The sequence below is a fragment of the Silene latifolia genome, chromosome 3, assembly GCF_048544455.1.
Source record: "Silene latifolia isolate original U9 population chromosome 3, ASM4854445v1, whole genome shotgun sequence".
In the NCBI taxonomy this organism is placed as follows: Eukaryota; Viridiplantae; Streptophyta; class Magnoliopsida; order Caryophyllales; family Caryophyllaceae; genus Silene; species Silene latifolia.
In genome coordinates this window covers 59,064,790-59,087,824 of record NC_133528.1, presented here as the reverse complement: position 1 = coordinate 59,087,824, position 23,035 = coordinate 59,064,790, and the positions used below count along the sequence as shown (strand labels likewise).

General features: G+C 36.9%; 1 protein-coding gene across 1 annotated transcript; it reads right to left on the bottom strand.

Annotated features, from left to right (window-relative positions):
* Positions 1-10,938: 10,938 nt before the first annotated feature.
* LOC141647664 (phenylalanine ammonia-lyase 2-like) lies at positions 10,939-16,265 on the bottom strand. Its single transcript, XM_074455949.1, has 2 exons — positions 15,702-16,265; positions 10,939-12,921 (listed from the first exon to the last, which is right to left on the bottom strand). The coding sequence occupies exons 1-2, from the start codon at positions 16,079-16,081 to the stop codon at positions 11,172-11,174; spliced, it is 2,130 nt and encodes a 709-aa protein (XP_074312050.1). The 5' UTR covers positions 16,082-16,265; the 3' UTR covers positions 10,939-11,171.
* Positions 16,266-23,035: the final 6,770 nt, after the last annotated feature.

Sequence of the window (23,035 nt, the reverse complement as noted above, 5' to 3'; positions counted from 1 at the left end):
CATATTTAATGAGAATATATTGTTAAACTTACCATATATGGATTATTAATGTGTGCCCTTAGGGCACACGTTAGAAAAACCCTTAATAAAATATTAGACCACTACTTTTAAATGCTTATTATCTCTCCAGATTCATCAACAAAACCTTGGGCATCAATGGTCACCCCTCGCCATACATAACCATCAGCCAACTAACATGTAAATTGTCAACACCCTCCACCGTTCTAATTTCAGGGTGCGAGATGGATCGATTGTAAGATCTTCTCCACAACACAGATCGGATTGAGCGCTAGAATATGACATTTTATATGGTGCTAGGACGAGTTTGTTGGTAGAATTACAAGGTGTTGCCGTGTTGGTGTCTATTTTTCAGTAGTGGTGTTGAATAGTGTTCGAATTCGGCAATGGTAATGGATAGTTCTTGTTGGTCTGGTTGATGGGTTTGGTGGTGCTAGGTCTGTTCGGTGGGAGTGAATCGAGTACGACGGTAGTTTGAGTGTGGTCGGTTGTACCATTGTGAGGTGGGTTGTTGGTGGTGGTGGTCTGATGTGTAGGTGTTGGTGTAAATCAAAGAGCGGCTAGGGTAAACAGAATGAGGGAAGACAATGGACGTATCATATAGATAAGCATGAATAATTTGGACCCGCGGGTAACCCGGATCCGACCCGGAACCGTTGGATCTGGATATGGATCTCGAAAATTTGGACCCGTTGGATATGGACCGGATCTGGATCCTGTATGGAGGATGCGGATCTGGATCTGGATCCTACTGGATCCGGTCCAGATCCGAGCCGTTGCCATCCTTACTCTCACATGTCCTCAAATTGCGTTCACTATCTATGAGTCCACATAACCGCTAAGTATCCTATTTTGATTTGCCATACTCAAAACATTACATGGGCCAATCACCGTCCTAGTGTTCCCAAATTCTTAAATTTGATGACTATGTCCAAAATCACTCGTCTTGTCGGAACATATGCCTAAGGCGAGGGTAAGAAAACACTCTTTTGGGCTCACACACAACTCTATGCCCAGATATCCCGGGTTAACTCAACGGGTAAGGATAATGGGAATAAAAACAAGCCAGAACGGATATGGAAGGGATATGAAATCAAATAACATGGAGTGGATAAGAAATCCATTACCGACACCTTAAAAATTGCTCTAATGGTACGCCTGGAAAAACGATGAACTTTTTAAAACGATGCAATTTTAAAACTCAACTTTAACAACTTCACTAACTTATAAAATGTTGTTTCTCATTATAAAATTTTACTCTAACTTTACTCAAATGCGAAATGTTATATTAAAACTTTAGCATAAGGTCATTCGTTTCAAATTTCTTGAGGATTTTAATACAAAAATAATCCGTCACGGGATGGTACATGTCACTATAGGCCAAATTCAAAGCCTTACGAATTGATTAGTGCAAAACATAACTTAGAAGAATCAAAATGTCCGGGTGGGTAGATCATTTATTTTCGAAAATAAAATTTTAAGACGGAAAATTTCTCACATATGACTTCACAAAATGTCAAAATCAAAGATTAGAGAAATAAGGAATAAAAGAAGTACGTCACCAGCGGAAAATCAAAGCTTATTTATACTTTCACAACATTTTCGGGAAAATTTGTCGACTTTTAAGACGAAAAACTTTTGATTCACACTTTTTTATTATAAAATCTCGAAAATAATATTATAACCTTACAATACTGTTAAACTACATTTGGGTTAAAAAATTAAAATTGTTCACGTTGAAAATTTTAGGCCAAAACTGCAATGAAATATTCGTTTCTAAAACAATGTACCGCACTACTAGGGATGATAGTCTTTGTAAGACAATTAAAAAACGTTTCACCCATGAAAATGAAAAGTAAGTCAAAACTTTTAAATTGAAATTTTTGCATACAAGGTAAAATCCAACATTAGCAACAAACGTTAAGTCTTTCTTATTCAATACGGCCCAACAACAAATACAAAAATCCGGTTTATCGACTCGAAAGCACAAGTTTCTAAACTCATCCATGGTGGGAAAGAAAAAAAATTTATCGTAAAATCTGATTTTTGACCACTCTAATGACATAGAAAATCAACCATTACTATGAAACTGAACAAAGTCATGCAATTATTTGATAGAACTTGAATAAACATGTGTATCTATAAAACATTTCGAATTGCAAAATGAAGAAGATGAATTCAACTAAATGGCCGAAATTTGAGAAAACGAACCAAGAAAAGTGAAGTAGCAAAGTGTAATTCAAACAACAAATTTACAATATGGAAATTTTGAATTATTTTAAGATAAATCAATGCCGAAATTGCGAGGTTCGAGATAGAAATGAAAACATAAGGTAGAAAAATAAATTTTACACAAGTTTCGCGACTAAATAGGCCCACTATGCCGAGTACTTAGGGCACTCGGTCGAGTGCAGCTCCACTCGGTCTAGTGACAGGTTACTCGATCGAGTGGAAAATTTTCCAGAAGTTTTCCAGTTTCTTAAATTTGTCCATCGGTCGAGTGACAGGTTCAATCGGTCGAGTGAACTGTCCACTCGGTCGAGTGACGCATCCATTCGTTCGAGTGACTGGTCAACTCGCTCAAGTACTACTCTACTCGGTTGGGTTTGGCCTCACACTCACTATCCTTGGTATATTACCCCAAAAACCATCACTATTCTATCAACAATCATCACAATTTATACTCTAACAATAGCATTAACAAGCTCAAACACGCAAACGATATCTACAATGCCAAGATTTGGGACTACCCTCCCTCACATCAAAGCACAATAATCATATTTAGAACACATTATTCACGTTATTCAATTCATCCATCCATCAGATGTTATCATATTCTACATAAACGATTCTATCATACTATAAACCTATTGCGAGTCACAAAACATATGCATTCATGCCACTTTCACTAATGATCATATGTCATGCCATATTCAAATATACATTAATACCATAACATGGATGCATTCATATTACGATTCACATCACGATTCCCATACTCCTAACTACTCCCGTAGTGTCCAACTGAAATGATAAGCACTAGCTTTGGCATTACGGCGCCTACCCATCCAAAACCGATCTCCTATGGTACTCATGTCGGGTTCATTTTACTTAGACTCTCCTAAATTCATTATTTGTTCATTGGTTTTAGGTTCCAAAATCGTCGCTCTGATACTACTTTATAACACCCCAACTATCCGGCCAAGATAATTGGAGCGTTACCATCTCGGTTTCCCGAGATAGTGTTTCAAAACTTCAATCAAGAACATTTTATTAATATAAATGTTTAGTGAATTACATAAACTTAAAAAAATGAATAAATAAAATACAACTCATGTCATCTATACTCTTCTAGCCAACTAGACTCGTCTCGTGATATCATCAAGCTCGTCCCGTCTCCTGCGTACTATCCAAACAACCTGATCATAACCTGCTCCCCATATGACCAAAGGATACCATATGGATCGACACACGCCACCCCAAGAGAGATAGGTGACAAGACACAGACACACAAACATCAGTTTCATTAAATAAATAAAGTGCGACACGACTCGAGTGTGAACATGCAACATGACTGTGATATGAATGAACCACCATCAACAACCCCCACCACGGTACCGGGACACGCCTAGACATACTGACAATAACACTAGTACCAGGACATGCTAGACATACCGATCATCACACTGGTACCGGGACACGCCCAGACATACCGATAACCACAAACAGGTACCGGGACATGCCCAGACGTACCGGGTCCGGAAGCCAACCGGATCCCCTGCCAGACGTCGTGTCTCAACCACACGAGTCCCTCCGTAACTCAAGCCATTAATGTGCACATCCCTCTTGGAGTGGGAAGCTCCAAGAGACGACTTTAGCGCAAGACGGTCTCCTAACCATCTTACGTCTCCAAAACAAGTAACCAAACAAACCACCACGTCCTCCGACATACAAGAAAACACAACAAATACGATATACCATATAACATGCCAATTACCGACTCACTCAGTGTAAATGAATGATGAAAGACTCATTTATAAATAAATGCAACAATGAAAACTGAGTAGGATAAACCTACCTCACAGCAAATCCGCATACGCAACCGTCACACAAGCTAGGTCCGTCTCGTAAAACCGTCTCACAAAACCCATTTCCTAAAATACGATAATAATACGAATACGTATAAATATACCAAACTAATACGTATAAGTATACTCATCTAATCATACAAATACGTATACAAATACGTGTAAATATACTAATTCAATACATATAATATACTAATATATTTATACCAATACGTATAAATATACTAATACATTATACAAATACATATACGACCAAATAGAACTCGCCTTACTCATAACCCAAAAACCCGACTCAACCTTGATCCCCACCACCACACCTCCCCACTGTGGGCCACCACCCAGCCACGGTGGGTCCGGCCAGCCTAACACGCCACTCACCTCACGCCCCAACCACCACACCGAGTAACCACATCAACAAACACCAACAACATCAACAACATCACCCAACTCGACATACACCACCGTGGGCCACCACCACGATGGTGGTCGACTCCCTCACCACCACCGGATTTGTGCCCTCTTATCCACACTCGACCACCACAACAAATAACAAGCAACAACAACAACAAACAACAACCACTTCGACATCCTCCTTTCTCTCCCCATTCCCGACACCTGCAACCACCATTTCCACCGCCCCTGACCACCACAAGACTCGCCCCTCAACCCTCGACTTAACCACCCCACCACCGGTCCAAGTCAGCCCACAAATGGAGGGTAAAAACCGTGCCCTAAGACGGTTCACAAAGTCCACAAAAACCCCTTAAACTCTCGGTCAAACCGTCCCTTGGGTGGTCAACGATGGTTGTCCGGTCAGTCACGATGGTCACCTAGAGGGTCTAAGTTGCGGGTGAGACAATAGTATAAAAATAATAACATAAAGGCTAGTATAAGACGATTTACCTTACGATCTTGAGGCGAGGTGACGGAATCTCCTTTTCCTCTCTTTCTCTCTTCTCCCTTATCTTTTGTGGATTTGGTGGATTATGTTAGGATAGGGTTGGTAATGGTGGATAAGGGTATTTATAAGGTGAGTTTAGTATGGTAAGTGGAGTGTATAAATACATGTATCTTATTATTATTATATTATTGGGTTTTTTTTTATCAAGCACAACCTTTAAAAAAAATTTCTTCCAAACACCACGTTTAAAAAAAAGTTTATAAAACACAACCTTTAATAAATTTTTTGTTGTCAAACACGACTTTTTGGCTGAAGGACTTAACATTTTGCAATGGAGTAACTTTCAATCGATGTTTGGGATAGCAAACGATGTCGGTTTGAGGATTTCTTGGACTCGTTGGAAAGGTTGAAATACAAGCTTTCCATGGGTTATCAACATGATGGTCAAAGGTGGCCTTATGTGGGGTCTATTGATGTGTAAAGTAAGGCTGGTTGGAGAGGCTAGCTCTAAAGCGAGTGGTCATATGATTTTTCGTGGGTCTTTAAATGAGGTTAGGGTGTTTTATTTGGTCTGAAAGTTGGTATATAGATATAAGGGAGTGTAAGGTATGCCATAGTTGTGTTGTTTTTGGTGGTTGTTTGTTGTAAGTGGTGGTTTGAGGTGAGTGAATTGACCCACAAAAAAAATCCTACTTTGACATTATTTTGAATGTTTTTTACCTTCAAATTAACTCCCCTCAACCACCACTTGTAACCAACAACCACCACAAACAACACAACTAAGACCTACCTTGCACTTCCCGCTACCTACATACCAAATTTTAGACCAAACAAAGCATCATAACCTCCTTAAAAGACCCACTAAAAATCCCCGACCACCCGTTAATCTCTCCGACTAGCCTTACTTTAAACATCAATAGACCCCACATAAGGCCACCTTTAACCATCATGTTGATAACCCATGGAAAGCTTGTATTTCCACCTTTCAAACGAGTCTATGAACACCTCAAACCGACATCGTTTGCTATCCCAAACATCGATTGAAAGTTACCCCATTGAAAAATGTTAAGTCCTGCAGCCAAAAAGTCGTGTTTGACAACAAAAAATTTATTAAAGGCTATGTTTTATAAACTTTTTTTTTAAAGGTGGTGTTTGAAAGAATTTTTTTTAAAGGTTGTGTTTGACAAAAAACCCTATATTATTATTATTTCGTCTCAAGCTCAACTCGCTTAATACAATAGAATATTATTATTATATAATTATTAAATACGGAATATTACACAAGGTTGTGGTCCCCCACTTGTAGGGCTACACACTTTAGTGTGTAGTCAGTTATGAGTTGTGATTGTGATTGGGAGTTGGAGATGTGTGGAGGAACAGCTGGTTTATCTTTGTTGTATTTGCTTATCTTAATTGTTCAATGAACTGACCCCGTGTTGTGTTTTTAAAACTGTGGTGATCCATTCGGGGATGGTGAGCAGTTGGTTTAGCAGGTACATCTAGTTTTGATGTTTGCGGGACATGAAAGGGAATCGAGTCATCACGTTACCGAAGTAGTTATCGCCGACATTCATGTTTAGTAGTTCTTCTAGTTGTTTATGTTGTTTCTTCATCACGCTGTTCTACGACGTAAAGTATAAAGTTATTTAATATATGTTCTACTATTGTTTATTTGATCTACTACCTCGGGAAACCGAGATGGTAACACCTTTATACACTGGGGTGGTCCTTGGTAAGGCACCTTGGTGTATGGGGGTGTTACAATTATGCTAGACCTTTGATGGAAAAAGTTGGACTTGAGTACTACTTGACAGATGATGGTTGGCACAATACTTACCGCTCCTATACCTATGAATTTATTTCTACGGTAGTTGAGGAGATTGCACAGGAGAGTGGTCAGAAAGTTTTGAGATTCCGATTGAACGAGCAATGGCATACGGAAACATAAGATACCATAAGGGAGATACTCCACATCTTTAAGCCTCCGTCCGACATCCTAGTGGCTCCGGAAAGACTTGATTATTTGTGGCAAAAGCTAATGGGTATGAGGGTCAGAAACAAAGATGACAAGGTTTCCACCATAACAAACTCTGTCGTTCGAATATTTACCTGTTTTTTCACTTCTCTTTTTACTTCCGTGGGTGAACCGACAAAAATCAACAAAACCGTGAGGTCATGGATCCTACCATGTTACTAGAGGGAATTGGACGCCCGGATTGGGCTAAAATTTTCATTGATTCTTGCATCAAGCACCGCACCAAACCCGGGGGTGGAAACATTAACCAAGTTGGCTTGGTATCCTTCTTTATGGATCATTATGAAAGAGGTGTTCCCGATAACCAAAAGGTCAACAAATGCGGAGGGTACAATGTGTACCATAGAGATGCTCTTGTGAAGTTCAAGGTGTTCCACGTCCTTGACACGGAGCCTTTGAGAGGAAAATGGTTGGGAGCTCGTGAGCAAGGCTACTTAACCCTTCATAGGCCACCAAACTCTCCCCTACCAAGAGGGCAAATGGCACGTGACATCTTTTGCCCTCTTGATCCTGAAGCGGCTACCTTGGTAGTTCAAAGGCTAGGTGGCCAAGGGCAAGGGCAAGGAAGAAGAGGAAATGAGAGAACATAAGAGGAAAGAGAGGTCCACCAATTTGAGGGTACTTTCACTCGACCTGCCTTCACCACTCACCCCACTCCCCACGACACTCCCATGTATGAAGCGGGGGGGGGGGGGGGGGGGGGGGGTTCTAGTGCCCTGGTTGCCCCATAGCAACAAATCATGTTTGACTATTTCAATGATACAAGGGAGGTCTTTACAACAATTCGTGGGCAAGTGGAGGAAACCCGAGCTTGGCAACAACAACAAGGGCCAAGATTGGAGAATATGGACCAATGGAGAAGTGTGGTTGATGAAAGAGGAAGGTTGATCACCAAGGCCGCATCGGCTCAAGCGGCCATGATGAAAGAAATGCTTGCCAACCAAGCGGTCGACCGTCTTTGGCAACAACACGACCAAATAACGGCGGCCAATGCGGCCTTGTGGAAAGAACAAAACCAATGGAGAAGCTACGTGGACCACCAATTTGGAGTCCAAAATGAAAGGCATCATGAGTATGTGCAATATTCGTACCACGACGCAAGGGCTCAAGAGGATACACTTGGATAGTTAGTGGACTATTTGGCATGTCACTTCATCCAACCAACCCACCCTCCATCACCCAAGAATTTGTGGATCAAAGGTATGCAAGGGCAACAAGGGAAAGAGAACAAAGAGAAAAAATATGGAAGAACCAAGGCACTTATTATCAAGGGGGTACCTCGAGTTCTCATGATTGAAGAGAATGTTGTGACCTCCTCTACATTGAGGGCAGTGCGGAATGCAAATGTGAGGGAGGAGTCTAAGTTATAAAATATGTAAATTTCTTGGATTTTGGTGCATGTTTGGGAAAAAAAGAGAGAAAATGAAATGAAATATGAAAATCCGGCTAGGTGAAAGCCCACAAAGGTGGGCGCGTAGGCAAATTGGGAAGGTGGCCGAGGACGGAATGAAAACCCGAAAGGGCGTTCCGGGCAAAATGAAGAATTGAGTTGCGAGGCACCATGAGAGGAAAGGAAAAAGTTAAGGTGAAAACCCGAAAGGGCACCTTAGGCAAAATGAGGGATTTTCGAAAAAAAAAATGAAAAAAAAAACAAAGAAAGAAAAAAAATTGAATTTTTTTTTTTGAAAAAGACCAAAAAGATGGAGGGATAATAAGGGAGCGATAAGGAGGGTATTGGAAGGAGGTTAGGATAGATTTAATTTATTTTTTGATGGCAAAATTTTTATCAAATTGGTGGTTTCATGTTGGTTACTTGGTTGTGAGTCTTTGTGGTGTGTGTCCAACCAAATAGCCAAGGTTTACATTTGTGGAGTTATAAGGGGGTGCTATAAGAAGTGGAATTGTGATTGATAGGAGAATTTTGATGGGTCACTTTGGTATTGCCTTGGAATAAGGCTAGAGTGGCCATTACTACGTCATTGGTGATATAAGGAGGGCGGATGTGTGGATGATAAGGAGAAGGTGTTGTGTCGAGTCTTGTGTGAGGGATGATATAAGGAGGGCCAGTGAGAGAAAGATCTTGTGTCAAACCTTGAGTCTAGATTTTCTTTTCAAATTGGTGTAATGTTCATGAGGGAGTCATAAGAAGGAAGTTGTGAGGGGAGAGTGGTCAATTACACCTACACTCCTTGATAGACTTGTGAAATTGCTTGTTTCGGGTTTTGCTCGGGACTAGCAAAAGTCTAAGTGTAGGGGTATTTGATAGTACCATTTTATGCCGTGTCAATTAGGTGTTATTAATCGAATAAAGTAGTCATGTGGAGTGGTTTAGCATGAAATTGAGGAAGTTTCGAGTTAAGTATAGAGTGCACTTCTTAATAATTTTACTCGTCAGTTTAATGCTTTTTGTGGTTGACTCATGGCATGCAATGGTGGTGGAATCAAGCCAAGCCCGGATCAAGCCACGGTCCCTCGAGCTAAGCTAAGAAAGTAAGCGAGTCACGACCTAGGAGAACCGCAAACTCTGAAGACTAGAAGAAAGGAAGGCAAAAATGAAAGCTCGCAATCAGGACTCCCCCGCAGGCTGCCACCACCGGAGCCTGCGGAGCTCACCATAGCCTGCGACATCCACCGGAGCCTGCGGTGCCAGTAGCTGCCACGTCTTCTAATTTCCGTCTTATTTATTGATTGGAGGCCCGATTTTGTGTTTAACCTAGGGAGAAGTACAGCACTATATAAGCCTCAAACTTTTGATGAATCATTATCTTATGCTTATGTTTTGAATCTTGTAATAACAAAACTCTAATATTTCCACACCAATTGTAATTATTCTACAAAAACTTGGGTTGTAAGATGACTATGGTTGACTAAGTTCTTATTTCTTGGTGTAATTCCTCTAAAGTTTCCAATTTTGGTGTTTGTAAGACTCTTTAATCCTCTCTTTATTATCAATTACTCTTTCCTTGTGTTTATTTCATATGTTAAGTAAATAAATGTGTGGTTTGATCATCCTTGCATCTTGTTTACTTAATTAGTGCAAATTCTAGAGAAATGGGTTCATCTATCTAGGATTGTTGAAACAAACTTGTTGTGTGTTGAATTTGGTTGAATGATTCACATAATAAGTAGGAAAATTTATGTCTTTTCTTATTTGTATGGGTTCATCTTATGAGAATTGATCCTAGCCTACATATCTTCGTACAAATCTTCATGCTCATGTTTGGTCACCTCTCATGGTATTGAGTTGTTGGGTAAATATTATGGATGCATATACGGGTTCATTTATGTGTGTTACAATCTTGATATGATGATAGTAGGTTGATAATATAGGAAGAGTGAAAAGAGTCTAACTTATTGTTGGTTATTAAAGAGAGATTACACCAAGTCTCTTCTCATATTGATTTCTTGCATTATAAGTGTTTGTTGAATTGTCCCTTTAGCAAAGTTGTCATCTTTTGATCATTCCTCATGATGTTTCTAAACCAAAGTTTCTTCCTTTATGTTTCCTACATGTTGACCATTGCTAATATCCATTGTTTGTGATTAATATTAATTAATTATCATTAGCACTTTAATTAATTGTTAGTTAATAGTTTACGATTCAAGTCTTTAGCTTAAGTCCTTCTCTTGGGTTCGACCCTTACTTCCACTCTACTATTGTCTTGTTTAAAAGTTAATAGAGTCAAGTTAAGATTATAAATTGTTTATTTGATAGGTTAATTAGTAGATTTACGACACCCTAGTCTTTTCCTATCAATAAACATAGTCTTAATCCAACAATTTGACCATTTCTTATGGTAAGAGTCGTTGAGAGACCCAAGTAGTGACCAACTGACCAACAAACATGATACTGAATTACTGACTGTAATTCATGCAACATCTCAGTCAATGCTACATTTCAAACCAAGAAAATAAAATTGATTTAAGCATGATAAGTTTGGTTTATTTCCTTGACTCACTTTCCATCTCCATACATCAGTACAATTACATATAATAATCACCAAAAAAAATATTTAAAAAAAATACACTAACCCCCGTAACAATACAAAACAATTTCTGAACCTCAGTTACAAGATATAATCAAACAACGAATATCGAACCGTTTGTCATAAGATGATGAATGAAATTATCAAGAAATAGGCAAAGGAGCACCATTCCACTCCTTAAGACATTCCAAAAGGGGATCAATGATCTTACCCTGGTTAACTGCATTGAACACCTTATCAATTACTTCACCAGGTGATGTTACTCCTTCTCCTGTCAACAACCCTGTCTTAAGCTCCTCCCTAACAAACCTGTACAACGGGTACGACCTACATTCTTTTATTCTGTTCGGAATCTCTTCGGTTCCACTTTCGACTGCACTTCTTACAGTTTCGATATCCTTATCCAAACGAGCCTTTAACTCCTCCTCGAACACTCCGATCCTTTGGAAGATTGAGGTGGTCGAGTTTTGCTCATTCTCACCGTTTGCCAGTGCTTTATCGATCAGGACGTTTCTCAGTTTTTGGATGAGTGGGTAGGTTGTGCTGCAGGGGTCGTCTGCGTATGCGAATACGTGCTCGCGTTCAACTACGCGGAGGAGGTCTCTCTCGCAGAGCCGCCACGGGTGGTGTTCACCGTTGACGCCGTTGATTAATACACGGTGACAGACTGTTGTTACCGTGTTCTTCACAGCTTTCTGCAGGTTCTCCTCGATGTGTCTTAAGTCGACTGCTTGGCATATTGCAACGAGGAATGTCGATGACATGAGCTTTAAGATGTCGACGGCCTCGGCGGTTTTACGGGCGGAGATGAGGCCGAGGGAGTTGACATCTTGGTTGTGTTGCTCTGCACTTTGCACGTGGTTTGTTACTGGGTTGGCAAGGAATTGAAGTTCTGAACAGTATGAAGCCATGGCAATTTCTGCACCCTTGAAGCCGTAGTCTAAGCTAGGGTCTCGGCTAGCTGTTAGGTTTGATGGGAGGCCATTGTTGTAGTAGTCGTTTACGAGCTCAGAAAACTGAGCAAACATTAGCTTTCCTATTGCTGCAATTGCCAGCCTGGTGTTGTCCATGGACACACCAATTGGCGTGCCCTGGAAATTACCTCCGTGGAGAGCCTTGTTTCGGGATACATCAATGAGCGGGTTGTCATTGACAGAATTGATTTCCCGCTCAATCGACTTTGTGGCCCAACGGATAACCTCTATCTGTGGGCCTAGCCACTGAGGGGATGTTCTTAAGGCGTAACGGTCTTGTTTGGGTTTTTGAAGCGGGTCCATCTCGTGTAGGGCCTGTGCTGCTTTCATGTATGAGGAGCCGTCTAAGATGTGCTCCATTATGGCAGCAGCCTCGATTTGACCCGGATGATGCTTGAGCTTATGGGTCAAGTGGTCTGTGAACTCGGGTTTACCGTTCATCACTTCAGCAAAGACAGCTGATATGACTTCAGCTAAGACGGCAAGGATGTTAGCTTCAAATAAAACAATTGACGCCATGCCTGATCCCACTGCAGTACCGTTGACCATAGCGAGTCCTTCTTTAGGCTGGAGCTCAAAAAAGGGGGAGTCAATATGAGCTGCTTTGAAGGCTTGTTGAGCAGTGAGGGACTCCCCATTAGGACCCACAGCCTTGGCATTGGGACGGCCGGTGAGTAGGCCGGCAATATAGGAGAGTGGAACGAGATCCCCAGAGGCGGTAATGGTGCCACGAAGGGGAAGGCAAGGTGTGACATCGTGGTTGAGGAGTTTGGTGATAGCTTCCAAGATCTCCCAACGGATGCCAGAGTAGCCTTGGAGAAGGGTGTTGATTCTAACCAACATGGCTGCTCTTGATGCTGTGTGTGGCAATGTGTGTCCTGTTTCTGTTCCATTGCCGAATACTCCCGCGTTCAAAAACCTGTTACAATATCGAATAAAAGCGTGTTAATGCATGTCACTTTTATATAATGTTGGTCAAGGAATTAATAATATAGACTCTTGTATTTAGATCGAAAAGTTGCGGAGTACAATATAAATGAGTTGGCTCAACGATGTTATGAGCTAATTAAATGATGGTTAATTACGAGTCTATTTCTGCTCTGAACATGCTACTCCAACGTAGTGCAGTATCATATTCATATTAGAGATTTAGAATAGTCGCAAGTATTAAATGCAGCATCAAACGTAGAAAAGAAAAGCTTCAACCACAAAAATGGTGCTATCAGCTATCCAACGACACTTCATCTAACATTCTACACTTTTTATTACACTATAATTGTAGACTAGTATTATATTAAATTCAATGTTAAATTGTTAAATGTTAATTTCTCTATATATTTATAATCTAAAAAAACCGTACATTTGCACGGGATTTAAACTAGTTTTCATTTATTTAAAATTAGAAATACAAATTTGTATGTAAATTAACTTCACTATTTTCTACTATTAATCTGATTATATTGTCGGTTGAAGTATACTATGTTGCCAACTGGTTAACATAACAGACAAAGACATACGGACTACTTGCCAACTAGTCGCACATATGAAGGGCAGATAATTGGACAATGGACGATGTTATTATATAATAACGTCTTCCTTCTTTCCTTCCTTAGTTGAGTCCATGTAATTTACATGACTTCCACATGATTTGGTCTCACTACTATCCACTTTCGCATTTATGCATTATCAGTTGGTCTTGCTTGTGACGAGCACTATCCGTCACAAGCTGAAGATGGATAGTGCCCTTCTCAAAATAAGGCAAATGGGACTGCAAGTTCAATTGAGATTTTGTGATGCATTATATCCTACTCTTTAAATTCCCATTTGTCAATATCATTTATTTATTTAATTATCATTTCGTGCCTCCAATTATTATTATTCTGATAAATAATAATTATAATAGGTTCACTATTCCAAACTGACCAGACCAATTCTTTCTTATCAGAAATGAAGATATTGAAATATTCTCCCTGTTGGTATAATAAAAAGATAATGAAATTAACAATATGGAGTAATTTTTTACAAGTTATTTTTCGTTGTAATGCGCGTTATATGTCGCCACCAAAGTGTTATTATTCTCTTATTATTGATTGTCATATGTACGTATATAGTGAAATAGTTTGAATATTTCAGCGGATGCAATGTCAATTTGTTTACTTGGATTGCCAAGTCATATACAGCCCATGCAATCAATAGTAAAATATACAAGTACCGACGGGATTACTAGTTCGTATGCCACAAAATCCTACAATTAGAGATCGTTATTTGTAACTTGTAAGGATTTTAAGAAAAATTCTTAGGTATATCCGGTACACCACGTCATCGTACATCCTAACCAATAAGAATATTAGCATTACCCACACTCTACATAAATAATAAAGTAAAATCTAAGTGGAATATGATTAAAGGTTTATCATTAGCTACGGTGTACGATAATCTTATACACCAGGTGTACCCAATAATTTTTCAGATTTTAAATACCTGTGATTCACATTCTACTCAAGATCTATCATATTCTTAATTTTCATCAATGTTACAGAAATCTCAAGAGCAGAGTTTGACGAATTTGGATTTTCTATCCCGTTTCCATCTTCCACAAATCATAAAACGTAATATAACTAGTAAATTAAAGTTACGGAGTATTTTGACTTTAGCAAATTCATTTATTTATCAATAGGTCTTGGTATAGACGGGTGGGGCGAACAGACGGATAAAGACCTCTAATAAAATGGGTAGAGGGGACAAGGTAGGGCACCCCCCATGTGCTTCCCACTTTATGGCAAACGGATATTTTGTGAGGGGAAATGGTATCCGTCTATACGTATAGACGGATAATATCCGTCTATAATGAGAATTTGTGTTTATTTATAGTCCGTACAATGCCATAAAATACATCCATAATAATATAGGTAGAACGTGGCTGCCGTTGATAATTTATTGAATGATTCCTTAAAATTTACGTGAGTCACCCCTTAGACAGTTAGACATGATCACATTTCAGAACTCAATTCTGTCCCACTACTTTAAAACTCTCATATTCTGCTTGTGTGCATAATAAACCATTATTAACTGTTGCCTAAACTAGACAAATTACAACTGTAGAAGAAAAAAAGAAGTGTTCTTAGTTTTTTTGCATGTATAAATATTCCTTAATCCACCAATTAGCGAAAAGTGCCTTTTACCTTTTATTAAATCAGACGATTTACAATAATTTACTCAATTAAATTCCTTGTAATACTAAATCAATCCCTTCATTTTGGGTGTAAAATGAGCCATAAGTAAAATTTATTTTGATGCTAATAAGTTTTAAACTCTAGTCATAAACATCAATTTTAGCAGCTAAGTTATTTAACATTCCCATTAAATAACCACTTTAATACCTTATTTATATTCGATCACATACAACGCTTCTTAACATGTTATCATGAAACCGTCTAATAAGGCCAATAACATAAACAACTTAGCCATCTCATATATGATAAACAACTTCTCCTAAACAACTGTATCTAATCCTTTGCAGGTAATGGTGAAAGGCCAATAACATAAACAACTTTTTTAATCATGTTATCATGAAACCGACTCATATATGATAATAACGTAAACAACATTTCGTTCACCCACTAAAGAAACATAATCACACCAACAAATGCAACAATAATAAATTAAGTAGGACCAAAAATAGATAGAAGTTTGGATTACCTAATAAGTTCCTTCTGAAGGGCACCACCTTGCTTAGTCCTACGATGAGAGGTAGCACCAAACCCAGTAGTAACACCATAACTATCAGTCCCCTTATGCATACTCTCCATAACCCAATCACTACTAGCCTTAACCCGATCTTTAGCAGCATCAGACAACTCAACATCGACACCTGACCTCGCCACCGCGGCCACTTGAGCCACTGTCAATGTCTCCCCAACTAGTTTCACTTTCGGGTTTCGATACTCCAAAACCATCTTCTTAACCTCCTCCAGGTGGCTTCCGGATACGGCTTCGGCTGCCTTCCCCCAGTTTAATGGGTCCGCATTTATGGGCTTGGGTTCGCCGGTGCATAGTCTCTTCTGTGATCCGTTTTCCATTTTAGTTTGGTTATTAAGGATAAATGTGGGTGTTATGGAAAGGAAGAGTTGAGGGATTAAGGAGAAGGAAATGAGATTTTTTTTGGTTGGTTTTGGGTTTGTTGAATGTTATGTAATGTAATTTGGTTGAGGGGAGGAAGGAAGTCTTTGAGGTATAAATAGGAGTTCACCAACTTATAACGAGGTCAACAAAACAATAACAACGTTTAAATATACATAGTAGCATTTTCTTTTTTCTTTTTTTATTAAGTTGGTCGTCCTTTAAACGGATTATTTTTGATCTTTTCCAAAATGATAGAATTTGGAGACTATTTTATAGTTAAATATGACAACTTTTAGAAAATAAGTTACCACAAGGTGTAGAACTAGCTAAACCATTGTGGTTACATTTGACCGTAAAATGATCATAAAATCCCGTATTTTTAAAAGACTGAAATAATCAGTCTGAAACAAGAAGTTGTATTTTTTATTTGGCAATTAGTAATTAGTAATACTATTCCTTTTTTTTATGGATATTGATAAAGGATTTTTCTACCTATATCGGTAATGATTATAAAATAATTTTTTTTTACTTCATCCAGTTAGCTCCTTTTATTAAATGTTTCAAAAAAAACCATAAAATGTGACTGCCAACTAGTTTAGTTGGTAAAATATTAAGATGTAGTGTTCATGATCTACGTTCAAATTCCGTAGTATTTAACTTATGATCTCTTTATACCAAAAAAAAGGAAAAAAAAAAAGAAATGCATGATGTATAAACTTGTCAAAATAAAAATAATCGTTAATTCCACACATATAAATTTTCAAATTTCTATTTATTGTTATTGGATCCGTCGCATTTATAACCACAAAACTTTATATTAGACGTTTATAATTATAAAGCAGATTTAAAACCAACACATTCACTTCCATTGGTTGCTGAATTATAAAAGCTAGGTTTTTTCGTGACTTCTCATTGGTTGCTGAATTTAGGGATATATTTTGCATGTGGACCCCGCCATGATTTATATGACAATTAATTAGTCTCTCTCCTCAAATCAATCCCCCACATTCACTTCCAGTTATTTAATTTCTCCCATTCCCCTTTTCAGAATTTCACTATGCATATATTAAAATGTTTTAATTTACATCAATCATAAACTAAAACATAGTACATGCATAAAAAAGCATATTTTTATGTGCTAAACAACAAGATAAAAAATGAAATAGATCTGTAAAATTACTAAATGAACATAACTAAAAATATTTAAAAATTTAAAAAAACATTAAGTCGATGAGATTTAGTACAAAAAACAGAATATGAATTTTTTTGGCTTCAATTACTATTGTGAACAAATTCAATTTCGTAATTTTATGTTTTTTTTTTTTAAAAAAAAAGACAATTATCATCATATCCAATTGATTAGCTACAAAAAAAGAAATTAAAAAATATTAGAATTTCAATTATTTATTATAAAAATAAATAAAAAAATTAAAAATAATAATGAGATTAAATCTATGAAATGCACTACAAACCCAAAAATTGATAATTTATTTCAAATATAGATATTGTATGAAGTATCCAGATTTAGGTAAATCTACAATTTATGAAAATGCATTTTTATATTGTATTAGAGGTAGATACAGTACAATGGAAACAAATTTATAAAATACCCAAAAAAATATTTACAATCACTTCAAAATATTGAACGACAATAAAAATAAATAAATTTGAAATTACCGATATAAAGTTTATAAAAATTGAAAAAAATATATACACTTTAAAATACATGCAAGTGAATATAAAAAAAATTCAATATAAGTTTTAGAGCATGCATACAAGAATTTCTTCTAATTGTTTTCTTTAATAATTAACTTCAAACTTCAATTCTGATCCTATAGTTTTAAATAGAATTGTTAATTTAGTCTATCGAAAAGCTTTTTTATGCATTAAATGAGAAGAGATGAGAAAGGTTGTTTAAATTGAGTAATATGAGGGATAAAATATTAAATGATCTGAGGATGTAGAGAGAGTTTTTATTGCAAAACCCAAAAAAAGGATGTAGAGATATTAGGGGAAAAAAAAAGAACAAGATGGGGAGATGAGGTGAGATGGAGTCATGAAGGAGTTGAGGCGGCCTAAGTGTGAGCTTATAGGTTAGGAATCTCCTAGATAAGTAATATTGTTGGTCCATATTTTAATTTCGGTTTATCTGGTTTGTTTGTGCTTTATACCTTTTGCATTTTTTGTTTTACCGTAGTGGACAATAATGTCGTGTAGACCTGTCAAACGGGTCGGTGCTCGAGTCGGGCCTTACAGTCGGGTTATACGTGTCTTGGGTGGATTATGGTCGAATACGGATCGGATAAAAGATTATGACATCTTTTATTTTACCATTTTCCAAATAGAAAAACATTTTTTAAAATTAAATTATATTTAATATTAATAATATTATATTCATTATTTTAATAATTATTTTATTATTTAATGATATAAAATTGACGTTTAAATAAATTTTTTAATTAAAAATATAAAAATAATATACTATATTTTATATTTATTAATTCGAATATAAAATAAAAATATTAATATTTTAATAATATTCTTCATTTATTTTTGACCCATCGGGTCGAACGGGTTGGGTCGATTTTCGACCTTAGAATAACAGGTCATTTCGGATTCAGGGTCATTTTGGGTCGTGGGTCAAGATTTACGGGTGTTTGACCCTAAAAAAATCGGGTCATATTTTAACAGGTCTAATATTGTCGTTTATTTTCATGTTCGTCCATGTTAAAATATATTCACCAAAATCGCATTTGTGGCTCCGGAGCCCACTGCCATTGACATTCCTCCCCTTCTTTGCATTTTCTGTGTTTACGGTATATATGTACATTATTTTCTTCATTTCATTAATTCTTCTAATATTTCTAATTTTACTTTCAAAGCTATTTAAATTTTTCAAATGATAAATTTTTTAGTACCTTATTTATTCAAGTTTTTAAATATTAAATCCCGTAAAATTCTAGCCGCACGGGCATAATTATAAAATATTATTATTATTATTATTATTATTATTATTATTATTATTATTATTATTATTATTATTATTATTATTATTATTATTATTATTATTATTATTATTATAAACATCATATTGTGTTTTTTTATTATTACATGAAATATACCCGTGCATATTTTTGCACGGGCCTAAAACTAGTAAACATTACAAAGGAGTGGACAATTCATTGGAAAAAGTATCACTTAATTTTGGTAACCAAACAACTTCCATTTTTTCAATTCATACGGATTTCTAACATTTTTATAGAGCAATTAAACAACTTCTGAATTTGTCAAAATAAAAATAAACGTTAAATACTTATAAGTGTTCAAATTTCTTTTTGTTGTTATTAGATTGGCCGGTTTTACACACACAAATATTATAAGACAGTATGAAGCGGATTTAAAATTAATCCATAAATTAATAATAAACATTGATTAAAACTATAAATAATTTTACATTTATTAATGTTGTTTAATGTTGAGCAATTCAATGGAATATTTTGTATTGGGGTTGTAAATAAGTTGTGAAAAACCTTTGTTTTATTTTAGTGTCTCATTTTATGTCCCACTCTGTTGTGCGGAAGCGTGAATACCTCGTATTGGGCCTCTACTGCACCGGTGTCAACAACCAATAATAGTACAATATTGTCCGCTTTGGGCCAAGCCCTCACGGATTTACTCATGGACTCCTTTCCAAAACCCTCGTACTATTATATTTTGTAAACACTTATAAAGATGATCTTCCATCTTTATTCTACAGATGTGGGACATGGGTTTGCACCATAACAATCCTCTTCTTAAACTTAATCTTTGACTCGGACCTTGACATCTACGAATAATTTCTCACACCTACAACCCCAACTTCTAGACACCCGACACATGACAAGTCTTAATAATCTCCCCTTAGCCGACACAACAAGTTACCAGGAGCCATGTATTGCACCACATGCCATCGCCTGGTCAAGTGAGTGGAGTCCGACACTTCAGAAGTCCTAGAACACAAACGGTCTCTGCCATCCAACCTGAAAAGAACCCACCAGACCTGTGACACCCAACCTGATAAGGGTCCGCCTGATCAACAGTTCTAGTACACAAATGGTCTTTGTCTCCACAAGACCTATGACGCCTTTCATCCAACTAACCCTGGACTTGGCTTGCTCAAGGACTTACCCTGAGCTAGGAGTTTCATGCCTTATAGGGTACAACTTCAAGTCTTGGGCCTGTTGATGCATCATCGTGTCTAGCCCAAGTCGAACCTGTCTCTAATACCACTTGTTGTGCGGAAGCGTGAATACCTCATGTTGGGCTTCTGCTGCGCCGGTGTCCACAACCAATAATAGTACGATATTGTCCGCTTTGTGTCAAGCCCTCACGGGTTACTCTTGAGCTTCTTTCCTAAAGAACTTGTACTATTATATTTTGTATACAGTTATAAAGATGATCTTCTATATTTATTCTACCGATGTGGGACATGGGTTTGTACCATAACACACTCCATACAAATCTTGACATATCACTTGTTGCAAAAAAAAAAATATACAACAAATATTTAATGTGCTGATGTGTCAAGATGTGTATGGAATTGACACAGAATGAGAAAGAGGATCTTCACTGATAAATTAAAAACTTTAAAAAACAATTGTCGAATTGTAGAAAAAAGTTTGTTCATAAATAAACAAACTGAGTTTGAAGAGGAGAACTAAATTCTTCCCGAAAAATAAGAAAATTGGTAGACATATCAAATTAATTATAGCCCCTTAATCCATTGTGACAGAAAGTACTTACTTTTTTAGATTGTTAAAATATAGGGAAAATGCACGCGATGCCCTTCAACTTTGATGTTTTGCCCGAAATACCCAATTTTTTAATGTAGAGAACTTTAAGAGACTATAACTCGTGTTTACGAACTCAGAAAGTGACGATTTTTTTTTTCAAATTGATTATCATTTCGAGAACTACAACTTGAAAAAACAATTTGTCGAGTTTGGAATTCGTGAACGAGAGATATGGTCACTCAAAGTTTGTTCATTAAAAAAAACTTTGACGTACAAAAACTCCTAGCCACGGGATCCAAATACGATAATTTTTTTTTTCAAATCGTAATTCTCGAAAAGATAATCGATTTGAAAAAAAACAATTATCATTTTCTAAACTCGTAAACACGAATTATAGCCTCTTGAAGATTTCCGGAACATAAAATTGGGTATTTCGGGCAAAAATCGAAAATTCAAGGGCACCACGTGCATTTTCCCTAAAATATAACATGGAAAAGTAAAAAAGGTCTTCCATTATACTTGTGGTAAGGGAGACTTAAATTGTCATAGGACAAGTTGGGAATAAAACTACGGAAGGAAAAAAGAGAGGAGTTGGGGTGGTAGGTAAGAAGAGTGGTGGGCCGAGTGACACAACAAAAGCCTTGTGTATCTTGGTATGAACGAGTATTGTGGATTATGTGTTTAAGCATAGAATGGGGTTGGTTGGGATAAATGTGAGACGTAAATTGAATAATTAGTTGGATTAATCGGACGGTGTAGAAAAAAGGGTTGGACCCAATCACTAGGAAATGATGGGGAAAGTGTAAGAATTGAAAGGAAGGGTAGTTGATGACGATGTTGTAGTATGATCTTCTTATGTGTTACGAGTATTTGCTTTCTATTAGTCAAAGAAAGGGTGTTGATTTAGTAATATGGCCATTTCTTTGTAAACTAGTTGCTACTTTAAGAATGCACAAAGACTTCGTCGTCTTGCATGTTATTTTGTCTTTCTACGCTCTTTTCGCAAGAACGTAGTACACCTTGTTATCGTCTCTTTGCTGCTCATATATATCGACGATATTTGAAGGTCAACAATCAACATGCTGATAAAGTTGGTACATTCGCTCGTGGCCAATCTTCTGTCCGTGTTCGTTATCATCGCGTCTTCGTTGTTCTAGTTTATCTTAATGTTGTAATTTAAATTTCAATAATTTATAAGTAACTAGTTTTACTCCCGTGCAAGATTGCACGGGTTTGCTTATTAACTTGTTTAAAAAAAGTTAGACATTATTGAAATCAAAACCCAAAAAATTAAATTTTAAAATATTATTCAACATCAGTCAATGTTATTAGGGAAAGTGGATACTCGTACTGTCACTTAAAATGCATATCCACACGTGTTACATCACTCGCGGTAGGTAAGGACTACTGATATCTATTCCCGCCTCGGCAGGTAGAAATTAACAAATATACCCGACCACCGTGTGGCCTTGTGAGTACCCATTTACACTGTCTCATCATCTAAACGACCACCGATTTATTCACTCATTTACATTGTACACATTCATGGTTCAATATTACTTTTTTTAATAAAAATGAAATTAAAGCCTAATTTGTAATATTAATTAATTAAAGAGAATAAGCCCAAAGTAAATGTAATATTACAAAATATGTAAATGAATAGAAAAATTTTTTGATAGAAAAAAATTACTCGATAATAAATTATCCTAATATATCGGATTAAAGAGAATAATCGCAAGTAAAACACAAATTCTAATTTGTGACGGGAATATTCGTCGCAAATTTACGACGGTTTAAGTACTACCCCACGTGGGTAGATAAGACAAAAGTAGATTGCCTAGGAAGTAACAATTTGTTTTGTCTTATCTACCCACATAGGTAGTACTTAATCCGTCGCAAACTTTTAAGTTGTAACGGATATGCCCATATGACCATAATATAAACTCAAAGATGAGTGAACAATCCAAAAAATTACATAACCCTAGCTCTCACAATATAACCTCTACTCGATCCACCGCCTTTCACTCTGAAGAGTCTATCGATCCGAAATACTCAAGAGGGGGGGGGGGGGTGAATTGAGGATTAAAAACTTTAACCTACTTTTTCGATTGCACGTGTATAATTGATTATTTAAAGTTT